We start from the raw sequence: 26,421 nt of genomic DNA on the forward strand, positions 1-26,421 counted from the left end.
TTATGACTGGACAATACAATTTTGCCAAAATAACAAATAGTTAAGTTTTCACTTTTTTAATGAGAACAAGGAACATCCAAGAGTGTAAAACCCATGAAAAACTTGAGATTATCCGTTTACAAAGACACCCCGCCTCCGCCTTCCTGCATCCTTTAAAAAATGTGAAAATGGAAATCATCACACATTTCAAGGCTTTGAAACGTTAATACGTGAGTCCATGGTGTTGCTGCTTTGGAGTGTTAGGGTGATCAAAGTATGACAAAGGAGACTTTTAGACTTTTAAATAGGAAGCACTCTGTTAGGACATAAGCTGGGGACTGAGCAACCTGAGCTGGGTCAGCGGAGCGATGGTGTTTGATGCTGAAACACCCAAACAGCCCCAGTGATGATGAGAAGATGTGATTATGTAACATCTGTTTGGAGAGTTGTTGTGAATAATCCCAATTTTAAGTGATAATCAGTTTCGTTGTTTTGATTTTGGCGACATCTTAGGTGCCAAGCGCTCATTGCTGTGGTGTTTCTGCACTCCACTTCCCAGAGATCAGCTGTCAATCAAACAGTGTGGGCGGAGCTTGGATTTTCTGTTGGTGAAGTTTCTCTCTTTTCTTTTCTCTGTCTGTTCAGCCATGGTGGCTATCGCTGCTCATGCTAGCTACCCAGTTCTTCTTCTGTTTATTCCAAACAAACAGGAAACGCATCAAAAAACGCATCACTTATTGTGCGCCAGAAGATTTTTTACCAGGAAAGACCTACCAGACACCGGGTGTTTAGTACAAGAAATGCAAAAACTTTCATGAACTGTATACACGTTAAATCACTATTGTGTTATATCAATCAGCAATAGAGAGTAGCAAAATGGATGTGTATTTATATGAAAATGTAGTGGATTATTACTTTATTTTTCCTTAAATAATTCTATTTACATTACACTCCAAATTTATATCTACTTAAACCATTCCATTTACACCAAACCCTGTTGAATGTTAATGATGGTTTTATAATCCCAGTGGGAGAGGAAGGCTAATAGAGATGGACACCATAAGAGATGGACAAAGCAGTCCTGTTGCACGACATTGATTAAATGTAAGTTACATTGTCCCAGCGATCTTGGCCTATTATTCTAATCCTATGCTAAAAGCCCGGGGACTGCTGATGTGGTGACTTTCTCTCAGCGGTGTGAGATTCCTTGAGTTCTTCATTATTGAATATCTGTCACTTTCCACAGCAAAAGCAACCAACCCCCCCCCACCCGGTCTGAGAGAATCGTTTAGACTTAAGAGAACGTCTCGGGTCTTTTCTGCCCCTTTCAAAGGTGGATTGATCACCGCCGCTCTGACTTTACTTCAGACCCTGTCAATTGGCCCATTGATCTGATATCTTCCCAGGTGGACGGGCCTGTGCTGCTCATTATTGTGCCTGCGTTCGGAGAGGGGAGCTCTTTATTAGCCAGTTTAGGGTTCGACAGACAGATGCTACTGCACTAAAAGTAAGCCTGCACATTGGCTAGGGGGTTGAATGTCAAGCTTGAGGACTTAGGCAAGGTTACGCAATTGGGATAACCCACCCACGCTGCAATCCAGAGCTCTTTGACTTTAAGAAGCAAGTAGGCGATACGTTTTTTTTTCTTGCTGTGCACTTGTGCTCCTGTGGAGCTCAGTGAGTAGAGACTGGCACTAACACTGCCAGGGTTAATGGTTCAGTTCCCACTGGGGCCACCCATGCTAAAATTGTATGCACTCACGTTACTGCAAGGTATTTTAGATGAAAGCGTCCATCTCATGGCCTGTGTTAAGTTACTTGGAGGAAACCGAATGGATGGAAATTGCCGTACAAAGCGTTCAGGGCTGTTTCACAAGGTTGATTTACAGTAAAGCCGATTGACATTTCTCATTCACGCCTTACACTGGAAGCGAGAAAAAACTTGAATGGGGAACAGAGATGAAGTGGATCCTTTGAAATCCTACAAAAGGGGGATTAGTCTCCTCAGCAGCAGTTATCATTTCTGCAGGAAATCCCCTTGACTCTGAGCTATTGTTATTGGTAATGGGGCGGGCGTCCTTCACCCATTAGCCGCAAAGCATCAAGTTTAGGATTTCATGTCTCCCTTGTGGCACTGTGGCACTTACAGAAATGCTTGTTAGAGGTCATGGAATCGATATTCTACTCTATTCTACTAAGTTCGTACTGAATCAGAATCAGAATCACTTTTTTGACTTGTGGTTTGCTTCCGTAGGTCGCATTTAACAGAAAAATAACAGAAAATTATATAAAAAAGTAGCATATAAAATATGTAAAAGTAGAAATGAGGGAATATGTCTCTTTTTGAGGTATTTTGTAAAGAAAATAATGTCATAAAATATTATGTAATATGCTCCTCCAGTCAGATAGCTCAGCTCTCATGTGCTCCCATTGTGATGAAATGCTAGTTGATCCCCTTCTTTTCTCCGGCTGCAAACCTCCGAAGGCAGACATATTTAATGTGCCCCCTTTTTAAGAATACATCTGGGAAAATCTCATCTCAATTGCGCTCCTAGATGGAAGTCCCCACCGTCCCTCACATACAGGTATTTAAGGCTCGGAACGAGAGGCCTGCCATGTTTAGGTGGCTGTGATGTAACTGGTGGGATTTCAAATGTAATTCTGGTGTCGAGATGGGACCGCTGTCGTAAATGTTTGATGAGCGACGAGGAGGCACTCTGCTCGGACCGCCCAGACGCCCCTGGACTGCCTGTGGTGGAGAGGGCTTTTTAGAGAGCCGCGCGTCCGTGTGAGGGCCAGGTGGACGCCCTCAGGTGCACATGAATCAGTACACATCTACATACATGTGCACGCTTCTGCATGCACACACACACACACACACACACACACAACTGAGCACTGTTTCTCTTTCAAACACACAAGACTCTTCAGCAGTTTCTCTCCTCTTTTTCCCTCTCATCTTTCCTTGCTTCCACTCCTAATCCTCAGTGAGGCAACAGGGTACAGTATTGCTTTTTTTTTTTTTTTTTTTCATCTGACATGTATCCCGTTTGGCAGGTGAAGTCGCCTTCACATACACTGGCCACTTCTCACTCCCACGCGCTCTCAAGCCTCTCCGCCAGTCGTAACACGCGGCCGACGTGTCCGGCCCCAATTCCATCGCTTATTATCATTTATTTAAGGTCTCGAAGCCAGGGAAGGGCTAGTGGGCGCGCTCTGACAGAGAGGCAGCGGAGCGTGGCGTTACACCATCTGGGCCACACTGGGATCAGCACAACATGGGTGCCTGATCTAGATACATCACTAGCCATCAACCGCCTTAAGACACTCACTGCTTGTCATACGACAGAGCGGTCGCCCCGCAGCTAGCATGATAGCAAGAACCTTCCTCACTCTCCCCTTCCGTCTCTCTCTCTCTTTCCCTGTGTTTTTAGCAGTGTTGCAGAATATGGACGAGCGCCTAGTGCAATTATTGTAACTAGGGATGCACCGATATATCGGCAGACTATCTGTATCGGCTGATATTAGCTTTAAAATATCAGTATTGGTCCGATATTATGTTTACTGCTGATATTTAGATTGGAATCGACTGTGGAATTGGATTTTTTGGTGTAAGAGTGTGTCACTTAACACAGCAGCAGAATAAAACTAACATGGTCTTTTGTGTAAAAAACATTAAATTATCTTAAGATAGGCCTGTCTGAAAAGCTTAACCTGTTTTGCACCTGCATTTGTTACTAAGATTCTTACAAAAATGCATATCGGTATCGGACAATGTGGGTGGAAAAATATCGGATATTGGCATCATCCTCAAGAAACCATATTCGTGCCTAATTATAACAGACTGTGCAGTTGAAATAGAACGGTGCAGCCGAGGGCATCGTGCGGCAAATTCAGGTCAGTCAGTCAGTCAGTCAGTCAGGTAACGCTTAGTGAGACGTTGTTTCGTGAGATGGCCTCTAGAGGGCGTCTTTGACTAAGAGATGGCCCCGAGTCTCTTGATAGAGAAATCAAATCTAGGCTTTATCAAAGGGGTCATTGGGCCGGAAGTGAATTTGACAACGGTTCTGAAAAAATGAAATACAGAGAGCTACCGGTGGTTGTGCCTGTTTTAGGAGCTTAAACTATTGGCTCGGTTTGTTTCATGACCAAAGTTTTCCGGCTGGTCGGTGTTTGGACCTTCTGGCCAATCACAGTGCTTAAAAACACAGACGATTTAATCTGAGCCGCGGAGCTGACAGGTTGCGTTGTGAAAATGTCGAGACAGAAGAAACTACACATTCTTTCCTATTTTCAACCCAATGTGAGTGATAAAACAATGTGTTCAAGTGAATTTAACTTGTTTCTATGAAGTAGCTCCGTTATGAGCGAAGCTGCTGCTTTATATGATAAATATAACACTCTAACACCCTTTAGTACATTTTGCAGACAGTACTTACTTATGTACTTTTAGATTTCTTAAGATTTTGAATGCAGGACTTTTACTTGTAATTGAACAATTTTTCATTGTGGTATTGCTACTTTTACTTAAGTAAAAGATCTGAGTACTTCTTCCACCACTGGTAGAGACTAGAGGGCATCAGACTTTTGCCAGTGACTTCACTCATTACGTTATTTTTGATATACCTAAATATAAAGATAAATTCATTAGTGAAGATTAAGCTATTTAGAATAGAACATGCAATGCAAACTAGTTTGGTTCCAGCTCAAATATATATTTCAGCCTCCATTACATATCTTTGTCACAAGTGTTTGATAACCACATTTGAGGGATCATTGCAAAAAATGTGTGTTTATGTACTGTATATATTCTGTATATATATATAAAGAATATCGGCCGATATATCGATATCAGACATTTTTTATTCCCGAATATCGGCCCCAAAAATCCAGTATCGGTCGGGCTCTAATGTTGACATTCCAAAACAGCCCAATGGACAGAAATCTATCTGTCAATAAATCTATCCGTTTTCCGAGGGATCAGTGTGGCTGCAGCTAGTGGAATTAAACACACGTGCCATGGGCCTGTACAGGATCTGTACTTGTTTACGTTTGTGCCAATCATGTCGGTTGTCCCTCTCCTTTACATTCTTCCTGGTTTGTTGTTTTTCTTTTCTGCACACAGTCAGCATAGTTGGAGATATCAGGACTTGTTTTCCTCCTTCAGAAGAAGCCATTTGCTGCCATTCATTCTTGCTCAGTCTGAAAAACAACTTCCACAGAGCAAGAGAATCCATTAGAGTGAACATGAAGCCTTCATTTGGTTTTGCCAAAGTTTCTGTTTTATCCTTCCTTCATTGTGCCCACGTGTTTTCATATCAGCGAGTGCTTTACATTACACTCTGCTCCCTGTCAATCAGCTGACACCCACAGGAAGAAATGGAAGTCTCCTCTAGGAAATAATCCCTCAAAAACATGTCACCTTACAAATTTTATTGTCACATCCATTTAAAAAGGAAGAAAAATGAGTAAATGTTAAAAAAAACTAATTACATTGGACATGCACTGCAAAATGATTGGGGGAAATGGAACCGTGGACATAGACAGAAGAAAATGGGCTATAAGTCTAAATGACACTGACATTCTCCTTTTTAAAATATCATTTCATAAAGTGTAGTTTTAAGTTTAATGTCTACATTACCCTTTGATGTGGTTTGAAATACTTTCAGTCGCTCTACAACGGTAGGTTTCTGGGTAATGTGTCCCGCCGGACTTCCCGCTGATGGCCAATCCCCTCATATTAGTTACTCTTTCTGGGTTAGCCCCATGAAAGCCCTATGAAAGGTTTATGGGGTTTTAATGTAAGATTTGGCAGGGGGACAAGCCGAACGAGCGAAGGGTTCACTTCAACCCCCTCGGGTGTCGTTTGGACTCGCCTCCGTCCTCCTGGCCGCAGCCTCCGGATCCCCGGACGAGTCAAACCACGGAGGCCCGCCGCTGACATAACGCGCCGGGTCTCCCTTTTCTGAACCCCCGCTCCTTGATTTCTTCATCCTCAAGTCTCGTTGTCGCCTTTTTTTGTGTGCATATTTAATTCCTCCTGTGCTGTTTAACGGCAGAGTACCTCAACGACGCGCAGCATCTGCTCTGCGATGGGACCCTTCAGTGCATTTATACCTCCCCATGCAAAGAGCGAAGACTGGGGCGTCATGTAAATTTGATGCCATCCTCCGCTGTTGTTGCTGGCTGCTGCCCGGGGAGCGCAAAAAGTGAAAAATAGGTCCTCTCTTCTGCTGTTTTCTCTGTTTGCTTGAAATATGAATGGGCCCTGCTTGGAAGCTGGATTTTGTAGTCTGTTTAATGTTGCTGCATAAATGGCTCGCTGAAATGGCTGTGTTAATCAAGTCAGGGGAGGATTATGGGTAAACAACAGTGGTCAGGGTCAATGAGGAATCAAATTGGGCAAGGTTTAATGCTGTAATAACTTTTTAGTTTCACTTTCTTTGTGGATTAAAGTGGGAGTTCTGTGGCCAATGGAGTGCAATCAATTATATGTCAATGTTTTCTTGTTTTTCAGAAACCTGCTGGACAGAGACACGTTTTCCAAGTCTGATCCAAGTAAGTTTGTTTCCCAACACACACACACATACACACACACACACACTCGTATCAAGCAGACGTGCATGTACAAACAGGCACACGCATACATGCACACACACAAACACACACAAACATGCATATTTGATTCTACACATAAACACAAGTATGCGCACACACACATGAACCCCATGCAGGCATGCAGAATTGTTGTGTTTCAAATGTTTTATTGTGAAGCATCTTCTTTCATACAGAAAAGGAATGACATTCCATATGGTTCTTCTATGTATTAACAAACCAACAAACAATACAAGGCATGCAGATTTAACACGCACAAACAAACATACAGTATGCATGCTACACTACATATGGACTCATGCATATGCACACACACACACACACACACACACACCCTTGTACTTCTATCCTCATGAGGACCATTCTTTCCCTGTCCCCTAACCCTAACCTTAACCCTCACTACTACATGCCTAACCTTAACTCTTACCCTAACCTTAGTCTAATCCTAATTATAATCTTAACCCTAAAACCAGGTCCTAACCCTAAAACAACCCCTTTAAGAAGTACGGATCGGCCCAAATGACCTCAATTCACAAAAACGTCCTCACTCTGAAGGTTTAAAACTCAAATTGGTTCTCACAAAGATAGCATTACATGAAAACACACACACACACACACACACACACACACACACACTGCACACACACTCTGCTTCCCCTGTGTGAATCAGTAGACATTTGCATATGTCAGGGGTCGTATTCGTCACTGTTCTCTGCTCTGGCTCCCAACGTGAGTGAGGGGAACCAGATCATCCTCACACACGCACCAGCCACTTCCCTCCTACAGATTAAGGGACACACACACTCACACATACACACACACACACACACACACACACACACACAACACACACACACACACTCCCTTGACAGCAGGGGTTCATTTAGGCAACTGGTCCAGTGGATTTTAAAGGCCCAGGCTGTAATCCAGAAGTAAATAGCTTTGCTACGGAAATCTAAATTATTGGATCAGAGACATTTTTTCATTCCATTTCCATTCAGGGTTTTCCATTCAAGGACTGACAGTATATGATAGCTGAACACCTAAACATTAAGAGTATATCCATATCCACTCACACACACACACACAGACACACACACATGCACACACACAATTTCTCTGAGTTGTTATCTCTATCTCTATCATTGTCCTTGTTCTTTTTGTCTGTCTTGTGTGCTTTGTTTTCTGTGATGCACTGTGACAATACTGTTGGTTAAAAGCCCCCTATAAATATACCTGGTTTGAGTAAAAGAAAAGTAAAATACTTATTCTGAGTAATGTTGTAATGACAAAGTTGCATACTCTTTAAGAATAAATATATATTTTTTACTCTTTATTTATCCAGGGGAAGGTTTGCTGAGCACGCATGTTTTGTTCTCAGCATCACGCTGCTTCATACCCACACCGCTCCACACATTCCCACCTGGGAGCTTCCCAGTACAGCCACAGTGTTTTGACGTTGGGCCACTGATCAGCTTGGCACTGTATGTGTAAACTCATTATCGATAAGCTCACAGAATCGCGGATTGGACCTTTAAGTGTCAGACAGCGGAGAGGAGGATGAGCATCCCTGCCCGCCCGAACGTTTATGCAAGGAGGCACTTGTGCTGCGTCCATGTCTCTGCTCTGCTGACAGCACTGGCCCCAGTCACACAGCATTAGACCGCCTCAGCAGAGCCACACACACACACACACACACACACACACACAGCGGCACGCACAGGCACACACACACACGCACTCACGAGCACACACAACCACACAGGCCTCAGGGAGGCTCACGTACCATATTCATATTAGCTCATAAAGCTGGACAACACTCCAGTGTTTCTGTGTGTGTGTTTATATGCGTGTGGGTGTGTTTGTGTGTATTTCCGTGCATGCCTATGGTCCTGTGTTTGCGGGAATGTGTGTTTGTGCATGCGTTTGGAGCGTTTGCATGCGCTTTGATCATTGTTCCCCGGCAGATTGGAAAAGGCCTTCATGCAGACAGGAACATTATCAAAGTGTGCCACGTCGGCGGCTCCTACCTTCAAAACAGAGATGGTGTTAGCGCCGCTATTGTCAAATCCCTCATCATCAGCCTGATGAATAGGAAGAGTTGAAAGTGTGCGCGACGGACGGCAAGTGTCGTGACGGAGAGGACGCGTCGCTTTTTGTGGGCGTGTGATTGATGTATCGCTTTCTCCTGCACAATAACGCAGAGACCATGTGTCATCCAGTGCTTCACGGCAAGATAAAAGGATGACTGTATATTCAGCCAGCTGAGCCCCCCGCTCGCTGCACACCATCTACAATGCAACATATACAACATCCAGACTGACAGGCTGCCACAACACTGCAAGTCGGGGCGCTTCTGTCGCTGCACCGGGCGCAGTGTAATTAGGAATTTATGTCTTTGTGTGTGCGCTCAAAAACAATGTGTGAGTTTTCAACACTGCTGTGAGTCTAGTGTGGAACAACACACATTCACACACCAGTTTTCAACAAAGCGTATAACAATATATGTATGACTTTAAGTCCAAAACATACAGTACTGTGCAAAAGTCTTAGGCACCCTAGAGTTTTTATATAAATTTCTTAGAAGTCTTAGATGTTTATTTGTTTTCTGCATTAGTGTGTCAATAGACTGCTGTTTATTGTACATTTTTGATATTCAGAAACTTTTCATTTCATTAGTTTTGAAAGCATCTTTGCTTTATGCATATCTTTGACATATGCCTAAGACTTTTGCACAGTACTGTATATCTATTTTGAAAAAACAAAATCTTCATCAATTATTGTATTATATTAATTGTATTATATCCTCACAAATATAACTATTAATGCCTACCAAAGTATGACTACATCATATATTGCTGTAGCATCAACTTGTGATAGTTCATACATTAGCTCATTAATTCATGATAATTCATGCTTTAATTTATGCTTTAATTAATGATAATGCATGTCCCCTTAATGGAAAGTGTTATCTCTATAAGCAAATGTCATAAGATGACTCATAAACTTAGTAGTAATCCATAATTTGCTTTACTCCCAATTAATTTTAGGATTGGTTTTAAAATTGTATTGATTACTTCCAAAGCGTCGTCTGGCCTGGCTCCAGCTTATATTTCAGAGCTGTTATCTCTTTATGTGCAGAAGTGCAGTCGCAATGCGGCAAACAAAACTCTTTTTGTTCCAGCGGCTAAATTAAAGTCTAAAGGTGATGGAGCCTTTGCAGTCAGGGCGTCTAAAACTGTGGAACAATTTACCTGGAATAAAAAGTTTGTTTGACTCTGTATCTCCTTTTAAGAGCCAAATCAATATTCACTTTTATCAACTTGCATTAAATTATTATCTTGTTTTATGTTATGAGGTTTTGTTGTTTCGCTTCCATTCAAATTAGCGGTTACTTAGCACTAGCTAACAGGCTCACGTTTGATGCTTTTTTCTATTTTGTTTGGTGCTTTAGTGCGTCCAGATAGGGCAACAGCAGACAGAGGTTTTTGTTGTGGCCTTTTACAGTTGGCCATCATTGTCGCTCAGGTGGAATGGGTTGAAAGAGGTGCGGCTGCTTTACTGATGAGGTGTATTTTAAAGATGGCTCCCAAAGGATGGCGCTCAGATTACAGCAATAAACAGCAACCATACAAAAGCAGATGGTTTTGCATTTGAGGTGTGCGTGGATGTGCGTGTGTGAGAGAGAGAGAGAGAGAGAGATGGGTGCAGTTTGTGTTTGTGTCAGCTTGCATGCTAATGTGTTTGTTTGTGTGTGTGTATGTGTTTGTGTGTGTGTCTACTGCCATAGTACCACAGTACCTTCATTTCAGAGAGATTTCTATGCTACATTATAATAACTTTTACCTTTTGGCTACAATGGGCCACTGTAGACTTGGTGCATCAATATATAGATAAAATGCAAATTCCCTATCTTCATCCCCACAGCATGACAAAGTTCATCTTAAATCTCTTTTCTTTTTTTTTCTTTTTTATTCACCCAACAATTGCAGCAGAACTTCAGATAACTGCCCAGTTTACCCAACAGGCATAATGGCAGAAAATATACAGCAAAGCAAAAAAATCCGCTAATTGTGAGCAAGCATTTGTAGTTAATCCCTGCAATTTCAAGGGATTGTAACCACAAATTACACATGGTAGGGTGTATTTAATATTTTGCATAACCATTTCACTTTGTGTCGGTCATGTGAACATTTTTTACCAGTTAAATCAAGTCTCTGTTCTCTGGGGGTTTTGGACCGGCGAGTTTCTGCCACATGACGGATGCGTGTGTGCATACAGTACCAGCTGCTGGAATGCAAATGAAATGTCACTTTAGTGCCAACTGATTGCTTCACTCAGTCCTCAGCAGTGTCCCCTCATCAAAAAACACTCCAAGACGAAGATGCTTGAATGTCAATATGGAGGACTTTTCAATGCTGATGCTCCCCCTCCCCTCCATCCCTGCCCCTCCCATCCTCCCTCCCTCCCTCCTCTTCCTCCCTCCTCTCCCCTCTCTGAAATATCATCACGCTGCGAGGCAAAGTTCTAGTGACATTTAATTAGGGAGTTTTCCTCTCATGTGGGGGTCTGGGAAAGAACACGCTCTCAGCTGACTTCTCAGGGCGTTGTTTGTTCACTGTTAACTACTCTTCAATCAATCTCTCCTCTCCCGTTTCTCTGCCCCTGTCTGTCCCTGTTTTTTATTCAACAGTCTGCGTGCTGTACACTCAAGGAATAGCCAACAGGGAATGGAGAGAGGTGAGTACCTACAGCAGGGTGTTTGGGGAGGGGGAAGGCGTTGGATTAATTAATTACTCATAAAAAGTCACTTCCAAGGAGCTGAAATGCCGTGTTTCACCCAATGGACACCATTTCAACATTGTAAAATTAATGTTAATGGAATACACCGAGTTTTTGGGAGCTCGGCCTCTTAGCTAACGTACATAGTAAGAAATGCTGGGTTGTTTTGTCGGTTATTTCACCCAATGCAGATGGGAGAGACTCAACTTTACGTTACGTTCTGATGCTACTTGCCACACACTGTGCTGGAGCTCAAGCGACTGTTTATAGACACCAAAATCATCCATGTGTCCCCGGTAGATCATTTGATACGGCGCTCCATGCTAACACTTTAGCATTCACTATGTTGAGTGATAGTAGCCGACTAGCATGATCTCAAAAGTGAGAAAATGAGAACTTGTAGCAGCTCTAAAGCTAAATGGTAAGTACTCTTAAATAATATGCAGCTAAATCTGGCAGCTTTGTGTAGATTGGTAAAATTAAATCACGTGAAATATGATACAAAAACAACATACTGTTTTGAACTAGCAGGGACTACTTTCCCTGTTTCCATAGGAATTGAATGTGGTGAGACTGTGTACAGCTACAAATCACTGTGCAGCGGATGAATACGTGGTTGCTTACCTAAAATAGTTCCAACAATAAGCCTGGCTACATCACTTATATTGAGTGAATGGTCTTTCATTTTTAAAAATGTATTAATGTACAGGCTATATAAAAAAAATCCACTCAACTTTTTATTTATAAAATCTCAGTCTTCTTACTTTGGATATACTAGTGGCATACAATCACTTAACATAGTGCATAATGCTAAAGTGTTAGCATTTAGCGCTGAAGTGAACATTCTGTTATGTTCTCATCACTAAACATCCCAAAAACTTGGTATATTCCTTTAATGTTGTTAGTGTTTCTGTTGGGAGATATGGCATTTCTGTTACAAGGCAGTAGGTCAGTTCAATTCAGCATATTTAAAGTGTCTTTTTTATAAACATTTTTGTTGCCAAAAATCACTTCCAGGTCTCACTGAATTTATTAGCAATAAACACCATAGATGTGTGACTGTAATGTGATAATGAAACCTGATGATTTATATGGGGTTGGCAAGTAAGGTTCAATTCCCAGTACCTACAGTTCCCAACTCAGCTGTAGTGCTGCTGAACAAGGGCACTTAACCTACTTGTATATACTGTATGTACCAACCTACTCCAAGGACAGGAATTGGAAACTAAAAATAGTACGATACAATACAGCATTCAGTAGCTTACAATTTGTCCTTGTGGTTGCATCTGTCCTTGTAAAAATAAACAAAACATGCTTTATATGGAAACTGGATTTGCAGTGTATGTTATACTGTATACTGTATGTTGAATGAATGTTCCTGACAACCGGTGTTACAGCATCACCTGAACTTTCTCCCAGTTTGGCAGGACAGAAGTCATAGACAACACCCTCAACCCAGACTTTGTCCGCAAATTCATCCTGGACTATTTCTTTGAGGAGAGGCAGAATCTACGCTTTGACCTGTGAGTTAACAGTTGACTTATGCGCGTTGGTGTGTGTGCATGTATGTGTGTGTGTGTGTGTGTGTGTGTGTGTTGGACAGGCGTGGGTGAGAGTGCTGCTCCGTGCGGAGCAAAGTTGAGTTAAGACTGAAATATTCATGGGCAGCGCAGAGGGAGATGTAAGTCTTCTCCCTTTTAAATAAAAGACTAGTTTTCATGCCGCTTTTTTTTCCCCCAGCATTTCTGTTTGAATTCATCTCATTCATACAATGCTCTGAGATGTAAAAAGGGCCGTATATCCAAATTGAATTGGACACTTCTGAACTAGGCATTTCATAAGGATTATGATCCATTTTTAATATTGTCAGTTCCCCTAAATTTGGTCTGCACTAAAATGTCATGCTTTTATCTAGACGTGGCTCACATGATGCAAAGATAACTGGGGCGGCAGGGTGGTCTAAAGGTGAGAGAGACTGTCCCGTAAATGAAAGGTAACAGGTTTTGATCCCCGCAGCAACCAGTGTGTTCCGTCTAAGTGAGCAAGACACTGAACTCCTACCTGCTTCCTGCTGGCGCTCTCAGTAAGAGCATCTCAGTGCCTAAAAAATGTGAAATGGATTCCAAAATTGGATTCCAAAGCCGTGTGTCGATGAATAGTTAATTGGTACATTCCCTTCTAGTTTTACGCATGCAGTAGTTCAAGCCCTCCTGAAGAAAGCTAACCTAGATCCCTCAGTCCTTAACATCTGTAGGCCTTTTTCTAAATTGATTGTTTTTATTAAATGTTTAGAAAAAATAGCTTTTAGTCATTTGTTATCTTTTTTGGACATTATTTGTGAGAAATTCCAATCAGGTTTTAGAGCACTACGCAGCGCAGAGACAGCCCCTCTCAAAGTAACAAATGGCCTCCTTTCAACAGCAGATGCAGCAGATTGCTCGGCCCTAATCCTTTTAGACCTAAGTGCGGCATTTGACACAGTTGATCATGCAATTTTAATTGACTGCCTTAAGCACTGGGTGGGTATCTCTGGCTCAGCACCGAGTTGGCTCAGATCTTACCTCTCAAACAGAAGTTACTCTGTTATAATAGGCAATTCTTCAGCTACCTCAGCAGGCAAAACCTCTGGGGTCCCTCAGAGCTCCATTTTAGGCCCTACCCCGTTCTCCCTCTACATGCTCCCACTTGGTAGCATCATTTCTAAACACAGTTCGTAATTCGTCTCTTTCCATTGCGATTCGGATGATACCCAGGTGTGTCTCCCATTAAAACCTGGCAACCCCAACTCTATAAACACTCTTAAGAACTGCCTCACAGACACCAAGTGTTGGATGTCCATGTTTTACAACTCAACGATTACAAATCTGATGTCCCAGAACATTTTACAACTCAAGGATTACAAATCTGAAAGTCTTATTTCGCCCTCCTAGCTCCAGAAATCTTGATCTAAAAGAATTTGGTAGTCTGTCCTCATCACAAAGCCAGTGACCAGAAATTTAGGAGTGATTTTTGACACTTGCTTGACTTTTGAGGAATAGGTAAGGAGAGTAGTGAGTAGTTACCTCCTACAATTGAGAAATATATTTTAACAAGACTAGGCACAAATCGGCACCCAGCTATCGGCACAGGCCGGCACCGTGCCCCCGGGAAACTCTGGGAGGCGTTGGCAGGAAGCCCTCAGCGTGATGAAACCTACATGCTTGTCTGTGTCTCTCTCTCCGCCGACAGAACAGAGGGCTGTCAGGTGGACTGAGCTCGTGCATATGCATCGAAATAAACGGCGATATGATATAATTGTATAGATTCTACTTCAGTGCTTCAGTTAGCTTCAGCTTACATGCATGATATTGGTCAGCCTGCTTACTATGTGGGAGAAACAGGCTCCCGATCTCAGCGGAGAAACTAGATGGTGGAGAAAACGAAACTTACATTTCTGGCTCTGTGATCCTATGATGTGCCATGTGCCACGGCCGACCAATGGTGTAACTTCATCACTCAGTCAGTCAGTGACAGACATTCGCGTTTATAGGGCTGGCCCCGCTGTTGCGGTCCAGCCAAAAAAAGTTGTTTTTATCCTTTATGTTGAAGGTCTTCTATGCCATTATCTTGTTTAGACTACTGCAGCTCCCTCTATTCCTGTGAGTCAAAAGTCACTCTCGCGTCTCCAGCTTGTTCAGAATGCAGCTTAGCATCTTTCTACTGGTTAACAGTTAGATATAGAATTGATTTTACTGATGAAGTGTAAAGCATGACTAGGTCTAGCCCCTAGTCACATTGCAGACCTCTTAGCTCCCTGTGAGCTGGATTATTAACAGTTTGTTCACGTTTTCTATTTTTTTGTCCACATCAGAGTAAAATACACCTGTGTTTTTATTTGCGATGTTTTGGAAAGTTGCAAAACTCATATTTCCTCATTTAGCCTAAAAGTTGAGTTGCTGTCCAAGAAATTATGATAATCCAGATTTTCTCCATTGTGTTTCAGCTTCACGCATATACACTGTATTGGGCCATGATAACTCATGAAATATGGATAGGCTCTTTTGTTTGTTTACTTGTTGGCATGTCAGCACGGCCACATGCTGTTTGCAAGCTGTGGGAGGTTAGAGTTAAGGTCAAGGAGAGACGGCTAGCTGTTTGTTTGTGTGTGTGCAAGCGGCAGATTGTATCATATTGTGTATACATTCAGTGCCTGAGGAAGTGTGTGTGTGTGTGTGTATATGTGTGTGTGTTCAGGCTTTTGTTCATATGTGAAAGCAAGTATGTGTGTGTCGTTTCATATTTGTGTGTGTGCGTGTATTTGGTCCTTTGTTCATTTGTGAAGGCGAAGATGTGTGTGTGGTGTGATATTTGTGGGTGTGTGTAAGTGTGCATGTGTGTGCGCATGCCTGTTTTGCGTATTCATTTGTGAGGGTGAATGTGTATATTGTTTCATATTTGTGTGTGTGTGTGGGCATATATGCGTTAATTTTTAAGGGCAAGTATGTGTATTTGGTTTCATATTTTTGTGTCCATGTGTGTGAGCATGTGTGTGTTGAGGTATTTGCTTGTGAGGGCAAGTGTGTGAATCAAGTATGTGTGTGTTTGTGTGTGCGTTGCCATCTGCGTGTGTATTCCTGTGTGCTAGAGGAATGTAACTCAGCCTGTGCCGGAGTATCATGCAAGCTGTTAAAAAAGAGAGAGAGAGAGAGAGGGGCATGATATTTGGGTTGTGAAGAGGGAGATGGAGGTTGATGGAGTATGTGTGTGTGTGGTGTGTGTGTGTGTGTGTGTGTGTGCGTGCAGCTCGGCCGGCTCCCTGCAGGGCTCGTCGTGAGTGGGCGAGCATCAGGCCCCGTTACTGTCTTCTGGCCTGATGGCCGTTCGACCACTTGCAGGGAGGACACGGCTGCACACACACACACACACACACACACACACACACACACACACACACACACACACACAAACAGTTCTCACTCTGCTGTCGGCTCACACACACATACACCACATACGTACTTGTCAGAATCGAAAAAATACCCCCAAACACACATGCTCTCTCACACACACATACACACACACACACACACAAAAATATGAAGTCACATCACACACTTCACTCTCACAATCCAGGACCCCAAAAAGACTAGCTGTGCTTTAGGGCAAAGCTAATGGGGATCCTAAGAAATATACAAACAAATAAACAATAAACAAACACACATGCTCTCTCTCTCACACACACACACACACACACACACACAGCCACACATGCACATATCACTACTCAGACATTCTCAAGCACTCATGCTCAGTCTTGATGCATGCACGCAACCAACCCACACACACACACACACACACACACACACACACACACACACTCAGTGTCCCTCCTCAGAGATTGCTCTTTACAGAACCAGTGGTTGCTCCTGCTGTACTCAGCCAGCCGTCTCTGCTCTGTCCTGCGGTCTGGAAGTCTTTTTGCTGCAGCTCCCAGCTCCTGCAGCCGCTCGTTACCTCCACCTCCCTCTCTTCCCATCATGCCTCACATCCCTGCAGGCAATCTATACAGCTAGACGGACCCAGCGCCCCGCAAAACCTCCAGTATAGCTGCTGAACCGTCCCGCGCCCCCCACCTCCCCTCCCTCTTCCCCTCCTCTTTCCCCCTGAAGCCACGACACACTTTGCATTTGACCAGGCTTCCTCTGATGCTATCCGTGCCTGGAAATCCTGTTAACTCTCATCTCTCCGCTGGCAGCTTTCCCGTTTGCTTCTGAAGGGGTAAAAAAAAAAAAAATTGGAATTGAAACTTGAGATGCTCACTGAAGCCAGCGGAAGCCTCTAGGTAGATGTCTGTCTAATCAAGTGTGGCAAATTGGATCAGACTTGAAAAATGAAGTGATGTTACACCCCAAACGGAATCAGAGAAGGCTGCAGCTTTTGTCCCATGTTAACTTTGTTTATATCATTGGACTGATTTCTTCTGATAGAAATTGATGGATGATATGTGACAGATACAGTAAACATGAGTTTTAAATGTATAGGAAGCTGTAAATGGTTAATTTACATTGGCAGTGTTGAAAAGTTGACCTATATTTTGAGTTGCAGTGGGATCTGAAAGTGATTAAAAGATTATTTTCAATCAGCAACTCCTATCATTAAAGAACATATGCTTCTGTAGCTGTTCCTTTACATTCATTTAGCTGTTGTAGTAAATGTAAATATAATGAAAATTCATCATCTGGCCTTACAAAAGCCCACCCCAAAAATAGCATTACAAATTGCAATTACAGCCCAATTGTCCGTATTCCTATTGGAAATGATAACTTGGGTCTCACAATCAAAATTACCTTCATGCCTCAAATCTATGAAAATATACAGGAAACGCTCGCTTGTGAACATTCCCTCCCTTTTCTTCTTCGGCATTTTGGTAAAATACCATATTCAGGATGTGCTGTCAAGGCCAGTTAGTACGATGAGCAATGTGCTTATAAAAGATTTGTGTGACATCTTGCAGCAGTCTGTATGAAGGGTCTGTGAAGGGTTTTTATAAAGCTGTTAGGAAATGAAGCTCAAGTGTCAGTGTATTGTCTTCTGTTATTCGCCCGTCTCTCCGGCCTCGTTTGTTTGTGTACCATCATTAGTCATCATCGCTCTATTCAGACAAAGCTCTGAGCGGCTTCTCCCCCCACAAGACAGCACAGGACCCAGAGAAATCCTGTCTGGCCCACTGCCTATGCAAAATGATGTCATCCACATGAACACTCACACACACACACACACACAGAGCGAGTGTGTGTGCGCACGAGCTGCTGGGGGACATCTTCTCCAGCAAAACCTCTCAACTGTGTGTTTATGTGTGTGTGGGTGAACATGTGCAGCTGAATGCATCGCACATACATCTGTAGTATGTTTTTTTTTCCTCTTCACTTTCTCTCTCTTTTGCTCTCTCTCTCTCTCTCTCTTTTGCTCTCTCTCTCTCTCTCCTCGTTATTAAATGAGATTAAATGAATCATTTATGAACATTTGGGAGTGACCGAGGCGAGGGGCGAATAGAACATGAGGCGCACCTGTGCATTTTGCCGTCGGGCGCGTTGCGTAACAGCGGCGCGTTTCCTTGCTCTTATGGAATTACATTTGTTACAACACGGTGTGTTGTAACAAATGTAACTCCCCCTGTAATTCCCCTGCAGGGAGCTTTCCTCGGCCGTGGCATTAGCGACGGACTGTGTGTCTCTTGAGTTTGTCAGCGGGCGCCTTATCGTACATGGCATGCTGTCTGTGGAAAGAAACGCACAGGCTCTTTCACTTACACACTCCGCTGCACGCCGCTGTGCACACACACCACACACACACATGCTGACACACACCTGAGACGCCCGGGAAGGTAACGGGTTAGGGAGGTAAATAAAGCTGGATAAATTGCTCCCTGGGGATTTCAGGGGGGGGGGGGGGGGGGGGAGAGGCGAGTGTCTGCGTGCCTTAGCTGCTGCTCATGGTTTTGCATGAATGTCCCTCCGCAGGCTGTATAAGTATGTCAGCTATAGAGACGCTGTGATGTTCTTGGAGACTGTACTGTAAAATGCACAATAGCGTTCTGCAAGCCGAGCGCTGCAGCCGGGTGAAAACCGCGCATCTCCAAAAATGTGTCCTCTTCAGAAAAACACCCCTTCTTCTCAGATTGATGACCCTGCATTTTTCAAAATGATACAGTAGGTTTTGAAAGTGTTTCCTGAAAACCCAGGGTCATAAAATCTTGTCAACCCACAGCAGACCATAGAAGGAAAAACATGAAAGTCACCTGAAGTGCACAGCAAAATCGTCAGTGTTCATTTAACTGTGAGATAAAATCAACACTGTGAGAGTGTTTATAGAAGTCTGAGTTAATTTAACACTTGTAAATGGCCTTAGATCCATTTCAGCTCTATTAGTGGACAAACAACTCTCTAATCAACACTTGTCAACTCAAAATAATTGAAAAATCTGCAAAAATCAACACTTGCAGCACTTGAATTTGCTGGGAGTTTTAAGATTTTCACCTGAGACCCATTGGTTCTCAACCTGGGGGTCGGGAAGCACCGGTGTGTCGTGAGATGATATGGATTTATGGATTAGGAGAAAACATATTTCTAATATACAAATTGTTATCATGTCTATTTTCTCTGATTTTTCCTATAATTTTTGCTTTTTTTTCTTGATAAATAGTTAGTTCTCTTCTCTTCTCTTCTCTTCTCTTCTCTTCTCTGGTGGATTGGGGGAGTTGGCATCACTTTGATTTAAGGGGTCTAAAAGCCAAAAAGGTTGAGAACCACTGATTTGTTGTTTTTTTTTATTTTTTTATTTTATTATTTTTAATCAAATTGGAAGAAAAGTCAACTGTGGGCATTCTCCGCACTGCCTTCTCACGGCCCGGTGGCAAATATGTTACGGTCCGGGGACCGGGGGTTGGGAACCCCTGACTAGACTATGGATGCCATCGAAATTGTTGTACTTTTATGCCTGAAATATGATCAGTAATGCTTTTGGAGCCAGAACCACAGGCCTGCTTTAGAACTGAACAGCTTCTTTGGAGCAGTGGGGGTGAAGTGCCTTGCCCAAGGGCCTCTTGACAGTAACATGTGTCTTTCACTTCCCCAGCCCAGATTCTCCCAGTAAGTCCCTGTTGTGTTTTGAGCTGTCGGCCTTCCAGTCACTTTCAGACCCACTTCTCTAACTTTTTCTCGCCCACGTCGACCTCCATCCTGACCCGTCTCTCTCTCCTCCTCTCTGCAGGTACGATTTGGACTGCAAGAGCGACAACCTGTCTAAACATGTGAGTGTCTTCTCCACCTCTAACTCTCTTCACACAGTAGCTGCTCAGTAATCAGTCATGCATTCATGGAAATATCACACAGCCAAATGTCTTCTTTCGCACAATACAATAGACGCTTGATTTGCAGTCTGAATGTCAGAGGAAAGGGTGATGTAACGAGGGACAAAACAATCCTGTTGGCATTTAAACTTTCTTAAAGGGAATGCTTTTCGTTCTGTCCTTTTTTATGTCTAATCACTAACCCTAACCTCTCATCACACGTTCATTGAGAGGTTTTGTCTGTCCTTAGCTTCCTGTTTGTTTGTTAGCAATGCCAGTGCAAGTCAATCGGGTATGAAACTCAAGTCTCAGAATCACATACAATTCCAGTAGTTGTATTTTTCATCCTTACTATAACTACAGGTGTAGTATAAGGATATATAATGAATGGCTTGCAAAACAATTCTAAGAGTGAAGAGAGTAAGCATTGCTAACAAAGCTAACAGGACTGCAGACACTAGAGCTTTGGAAAGCCTCCGCAGGGGTTTGAATTGTGAGCAATATGATAGGTTTAAAAAAATCTCGAACCTGCCCATGAATCGCATTGATAATTTGATGTTACACAAGAGTGTATTGCAAACCTCTACTTCATCTTTGAGGTAATAGATTCAATTTCGATAGTAGTCACTATCAGTTGACAATTAATTTAAATTATTACTAATATCACAATATTGATATTGTTGAAATTTTATTCCTCCCAACTTAGTCCTCTGATATGGAGTTTTTTTTACATGCAGCTTGAAAATTGAATTTTCCTTTGGTTTTCTGTTTCACTCTGCATTTTAAAAGTGCTATTAAGTGCTTATCCATTTCTCTTTTTATTTTCAATTCTCCTTTTCCTATTGTCATTTTCACTTGCACCTTTTGGTATGATGATTTCCAGTGCTACAGTACAGAAGAAGACATTTATATTTTTACGATTACATTTGGATTCTGAATAAAAAACAAAATCCTCCATATCATGAAGGACCAATATTTGGTTTGTTATACTGCTGCATTCCAACTGAAATTCCAATCTGCTGCAGACAGTGATGTTACTGACACCAGGCCAGGTGATGTGGAGGCAGCTGGCTGCCAGACAGGAAACACAGACAGACAGGTTACTACTGGGTCAGAGTAACAGAGTCTCTCTCAGCCTGATGTCTGTCTGTGTGTCTGTGTGTTTCCTCAGCCACAGACACAGAGCCCCGGCTGTTCTCCTTCCCTTCCCTGTCACACTTGGATCAAATATTATTTACAACCAATTAATTTGTCTTTCACCTGCTTGGAGTATCATGAAGTCGGCCACATGAGACAATACAAAAGTGCCGAAACACTTCGATAATAACAGTCAATGTATCTCTGTGATTGAACTCTTACCTGAAGCTATCTGAATTGTCCTAAACTTCACCCATCTGATACCGCACACAAGTTACAACAAACCTCAAAGGAACAATCTGTAATATGTACTCTACAGTAACATCTAACAACAGCCATGGGATCATCGTGTGTCCCACCATGCATAAAATATTTTCTATATTGTTTTCTATAGTGTTTCTATAGTCAGTAGTAGTTTTTTTTATCAAATGTATTTCTGCCAAGACGCACCTTCATGATCAAAGTGACAAATAGCGACGTGTCAGAGCGGACAGAGCGACAAGCGGAGCAGCTTTTTCATTGCGGTCTTTGTCGAGCTTTTTAGGCTTCGTTGCGGTACGATCTTCCATGGCTGCACAAATGAAACTGAAAGAAGTTCTGAGCAGAAGAGGTGGTGTGGATCATTTCCACCAAAACAGAGAGAACAGACCGGACTGCTTGTTTAGAAAGCTTGAAATCTCAGCAGCCTTTGAGGAAACAGTGGAGTGACTGGCATTGAGCACTTGAACACTTGCAAACCCCCACTGATATATTATGGTTATTTTGTCAAACGAGCTAGTAAAATACTACTGATTGTTCCTTTAATATTACTCCCAAAAACTATTCAACCCGGGCTGCCCCCCTATTCTATTGTTGGTCAAGCTCTAATTCCATAGATAAGAATGGCGATGACGCGGCAAAAAGGCCACGCCTACAAAGCGCAAAACCCTATTCAATTTCTATGAACAAAAACAATAAATCAACATTTTCTGCGTTTGCTTTCTCTGTGTTCTAATAATTTATGTGAAACGTACATGGTGTAATTTTTTTTTTTTGACTCCTCTCTTGCACGCACGTTTGCGAGCTTGTTAGCATTTTGCGACTTCCAGATAATTCAGTTATAATGGTCATGCAGTTGTTTGACAGACGTGAAAAGGTTAAGGGCAATTAACAACAATATATACGTACATTTCACATAAATTATTAGAACACAGAAAAAGCAAATTCAAAAAGACTCGCAACTCTGTGGCAGCTCCCAATATTTTGCTTACTTTATTCTACATTAAAAAAATATGTTTCGAGTCCTCACGGGCTCTTCGTCAGGTAGGTTTTGCAATGAATCAGACAGGTTCAGGTGTTCCTCATTTACAGAATGGATGTGGGTCCCACCCATAGGTGTGATCATGGAAAAACCAATGAAATATCTACAAAGAAAGAAAGAATAGAAAAAAATATATACATATAACCCGGAAATCCTGCTTAACCATCGTTAGAAAAAACCCAATTAATTTATATTTGAGTATAATTCACCTAAGTAGGTAGCATATCAAAAAGCATTCACAGTATAAAGATGGGCCTATTTATTTATATACATGTGGCCTATTAGTTCTATATTGGAAAGTTCTAAGGGGTACTGCAATCTCATGATTCACTGGTCATAGATGTAAGTTTTTTCCCCTCCCCCCCCAAAAAAGGAAAACAACAACAACAACGAGAGCAATATATATTATATATATATATATATATATATATATGAAGAAATTATCTCATTAAGTTATCGAAAAAGTGAATCAAAAAGGAAGAATAGTAGCCTAATATCAAAGCAACCACAGAAAATGTAGATTTTTTTTTTCTTTTTCCCGTAGAAACTGAATCAGGTTTTGCACTTTGTACACCATTCTGATGTATCCTGATTCTGCGGCCCAGCTTCAGACTTCACTGCCCCACAGCCCTTTCATATCTTTCCCAACCAGCAGCTGCAGCAGCCCCTGCTCCACTTCTGTCCATAACTCCAGCTCCATCTCCAAGCACTGTTACCCTACTTCATCCTCATCTCCAACTCCAGGCCCGGTGCTTTTCCCCGTCCCCCGTCCCCATCCCCGTCCCCCATCCCGCCCCGGGGCTTATACTGAGAGCGCCCAGCAATGTGAGCGCAGCGACTCACTCTCAGCATGAAGGCGGAGGACGCTTGGATGCGTCCTGTCGTCGCCGTGGATGTGGGGGATTGGAGATCTGGCACGCAGTGATGGCTCCATTGTCCGCGCACGTCCATCCCCTCTCGCCTGGCTATAAATAACACACAGAGGGGGAAAACGCATACAAGTACAGTATCTCTCTTTGGCAGCTATAGTGCCAGCGCTCAAAGATGCCGTCTCTCCTCCTCCTCCTCCCCCTCCCCCCCCGTCACAGCAGATGTTTTCCTCTGCCGTATGGTTCATATATACCTTGTGCAGATATGCTTATGGCTGCGGGGGGAAGATGTGCAGACGTGGGCCGAGCAGTGAAGTCTAATTAAGCTCTGTGTGTCCCGTTTTCCTATCAGATGAAATGGATGTTCCTTTGTCATCGTGACAGCCGCTTATCACGCCCCTGTGCACAGATCCTTATTTTACTCCCGTGGCTTCTGTGTGGTTAAAACATATCAATTTCCTGCTGGGAAACATCATTGTCATTTCGAAGTCGTTATCCATTATTGTGAACTTAATTATTAGCGAGTCGTTTCAGGTGGGGGGAATGGCTTCCTTGTTTGCAGGCAGTAATCTGGATAACGGGCCGTGTGTTCTCTCACAACGTTTGAGTCGTAGCGCCCAGCGGAACGCCATCGTTGAAATTGATCACTGTAAACTTTTCTTCTGAACAGACAGAAATTAGGTTAGGAACCACTATTTCTAAAACTAGAAACCAGAGAGAGAACCCTTGGGCTTGTCAACAAAGCCAGTAACCCATTCATTGTCTATGGAGCATCCCAGTGACTTTACAAATTCAAGGCTCAGTTCTCCAGTTTCTAGCTTTAGGAAAGAGTAGCGGATGTTCACAAGTATTGACTGAACTGTCCTGGGACACAGGGATATGTGAGTGTTTAAAAATGGGTGGCATTTCCCTTTAAAGGAATAGTTCACCCAAAAATGAAAATTCTGTCATCATCTACTCACCCTCATGCCAGTTGAAACACAGGTGAAGTTTGTCCATATAACACACAGGGAGGTTGCCAGCACAACTCCATAGCAGCCTTCTCCAAAACAACTGAAGTCAGTGGGGACCAGTTCTTCAGAGTTCCAAAAAGACCTACAGTATATTTACAGCATCATTTAGTGCAAATCTTAACTACAGCTGATTAATTTGCAACAAATAATGGTGTATAGGTCTTTCTATTCACAGTGTGATTGTGTGGCTGTTTTTTGTTTTGGAGCTCTAAAGAACAGGTCCCCATTGACTTCAGTTGTTTTGGAGAAGGCTGCTACCAAGTTGTGCTGGCAACCTCCCTGTGTGTTATATGGACTAACAAATTTCACCTGTGTTTCATTTGGCATGAGGGTGAGTAGATGATGACAGAACTTTCATTTTTGGGTGAACTATTCCTTTAATGGGATACAAAGCCATGCTATGGATGGTGTAAATTAGACTACAATAAAGTAAGCGGCCAAGTAAGCCAATAAGTGAATTTCAGAAGCATGTAGGACATGAGAGAAATTTAGACATCATAGCTGTGATGTTTTCTACTTCAGCATCCTCCTCTCTTAACCGCCACTGAGCCTGTTTATCTGAGGAGACACACTTCCTAGCTCAGGGTTTGTGAAGCGTAGCAGGCGCTGCGCTGGCGCTGCTAGCTAGCAGCACACTTCTCATGGAGAAGCCAGAGCGTTTTTGTCATCTCTTTTTGTGCGAGAGCTCGGCTGGGGGAGGAATTTGCTCAGCACCGGCAAAGATCTTCGGAGCAGCTTTCTGCCCGCCGGACTCAACACGGCTCATCTGTCAAGTACTTTTATACACACACTCACACACATGCAAAACACACACACAATCTGGTAGGCTAGGCCTCAGTATCAGTATGAACAATCAGCCCCTGTCTGTCGCAAACAGACTTTTCAACCCCCCCCCCCCCCCCCTTCCCCTCGCTCTCCCTGCTGCCCAAAGGCCGCTCCTCACTAACTGACTGCTCTCTCTACAGTAATCAACAAGGACACGGCTCCCTCTGCGCACTGTTTGGTGTCAAATGGCAAAATATATGAGAGCTTTAGCATGATGTAGCATGGTGGGGTTGGTACTGTGAACTTTACAGGCCAAATGTTGAAAGAAAGCGTTAATGAATGTTTCTCTCTGCATCTCACAACCCTGCTGTGTAACCTATTTATGCTTTTTTGCATTTCTGTGTGTGTGTGTGTGTGGGTGTGTGTGTGTGTACATCTGTATATATGTGTGTGTGTGTGTGCATGTTTTTCACACATGCAGGACTTCCTGGGCCAGGCCTTCTGTACCCTGGGTGAGGTAGTCGGCTCCCTGGGAAGCCGCTTGGAAAAACCTTTGATGTAAGTAGAGCGCTGGAACACACACAGACACACGCACGCACACACACACACACACACACACACATAAGCAAGCACACCAGGGTTCAGGTCAATTCTCTTTCAATTCACTGAATTCAAAATGTAAGCTGAAACCACATGTAGCATGAACCTTCATTCTCTTTATATGTTTATTAGATTCTACTGTATATAGGCATCTTTTACAGCAAATATTTTCCAGTTTGTACATTTTGATGAAATCCATTTTCTGACTTGAGTGAATTAATAAGACAGAGGCTTGTATTTCATTACTCTGATCAGGGTAATCACAGACACTGTCATTATCTGCCATAAAACACGTGCGTGGGGTCATCGTTAGATTTGGGATTCTGCTCCGTTCAGGGGAATGAATTGAAATTCAGCGTGTGATTTTTTTAAGATCATTTGCCACGGTCGGTGTTTTGAAGTGAAATCAAGCAGGATATGAAAATGAGCCAAGATGTTGATGAGAACGCGCCGTCTCCGTCGGCCAAATGAGATGAATAGTTAACCAGCAGCGGCTCTAATGACAGACTGTAAACAAGCTGAGATGGTAAACAGTCT

At 42.8% G+C, this 26,421-nt stretch overlaps 1 protein-coding gene across 1 annotated transcript in view; it reads left to right on the forward strand.

The window, feature by feature from the left end:
• The window catches only part of LOC139665451 (copine-8-like), a gene marked incomplete at its 3' end in the record, with an annotated part of 51,216 nt that overhangs the window by 6,536 nt on the left and 18,259 nt on the right, over positions 1-26,421 (forward strand). Inside the window, exons 2-6 of the mRNA XM_071544464.1 lie at positions 6,497-6,537; positions 11,288-11,334; positions 12,796-12,899; positions 20,122-20,161; positions 25,766-25,842. Coding sequence (XP_071400565.1) covers positions 6,497-6,537; positions 11,288-11,334; positions 12,796-12,899; positions 20,122-20,161; positions 25,766-25,842 — 309 coding nt within the window. The remainder of the gene's footprint in view (positions 1-6,496; positions 6,538-11,287; positions 11,335-12,795; positions 12,900-20,121; positions 20,162-25,765; positions 25,843-26,421) is intronic.

The sequence above is a fragment of the Centroberyx affinis genome, unplaced genomic scaffold, assembly GCF_046629955.1.
Source record: "Centroberyx affinis isolate AG114_WGS23_722 - 3 ecotype Tasmania unplaced genomic scaffold, CSIRO-AGI_Caff_v1 ptg000248l_1, whole genome shotgun sequence".
Classification (NCBI taxonomy): Eukaryota; Metazoa; Chordata; class Actinopteri; order Beryciformes; family Berycidae; genus Centroberyx; species Centroberyx affinis.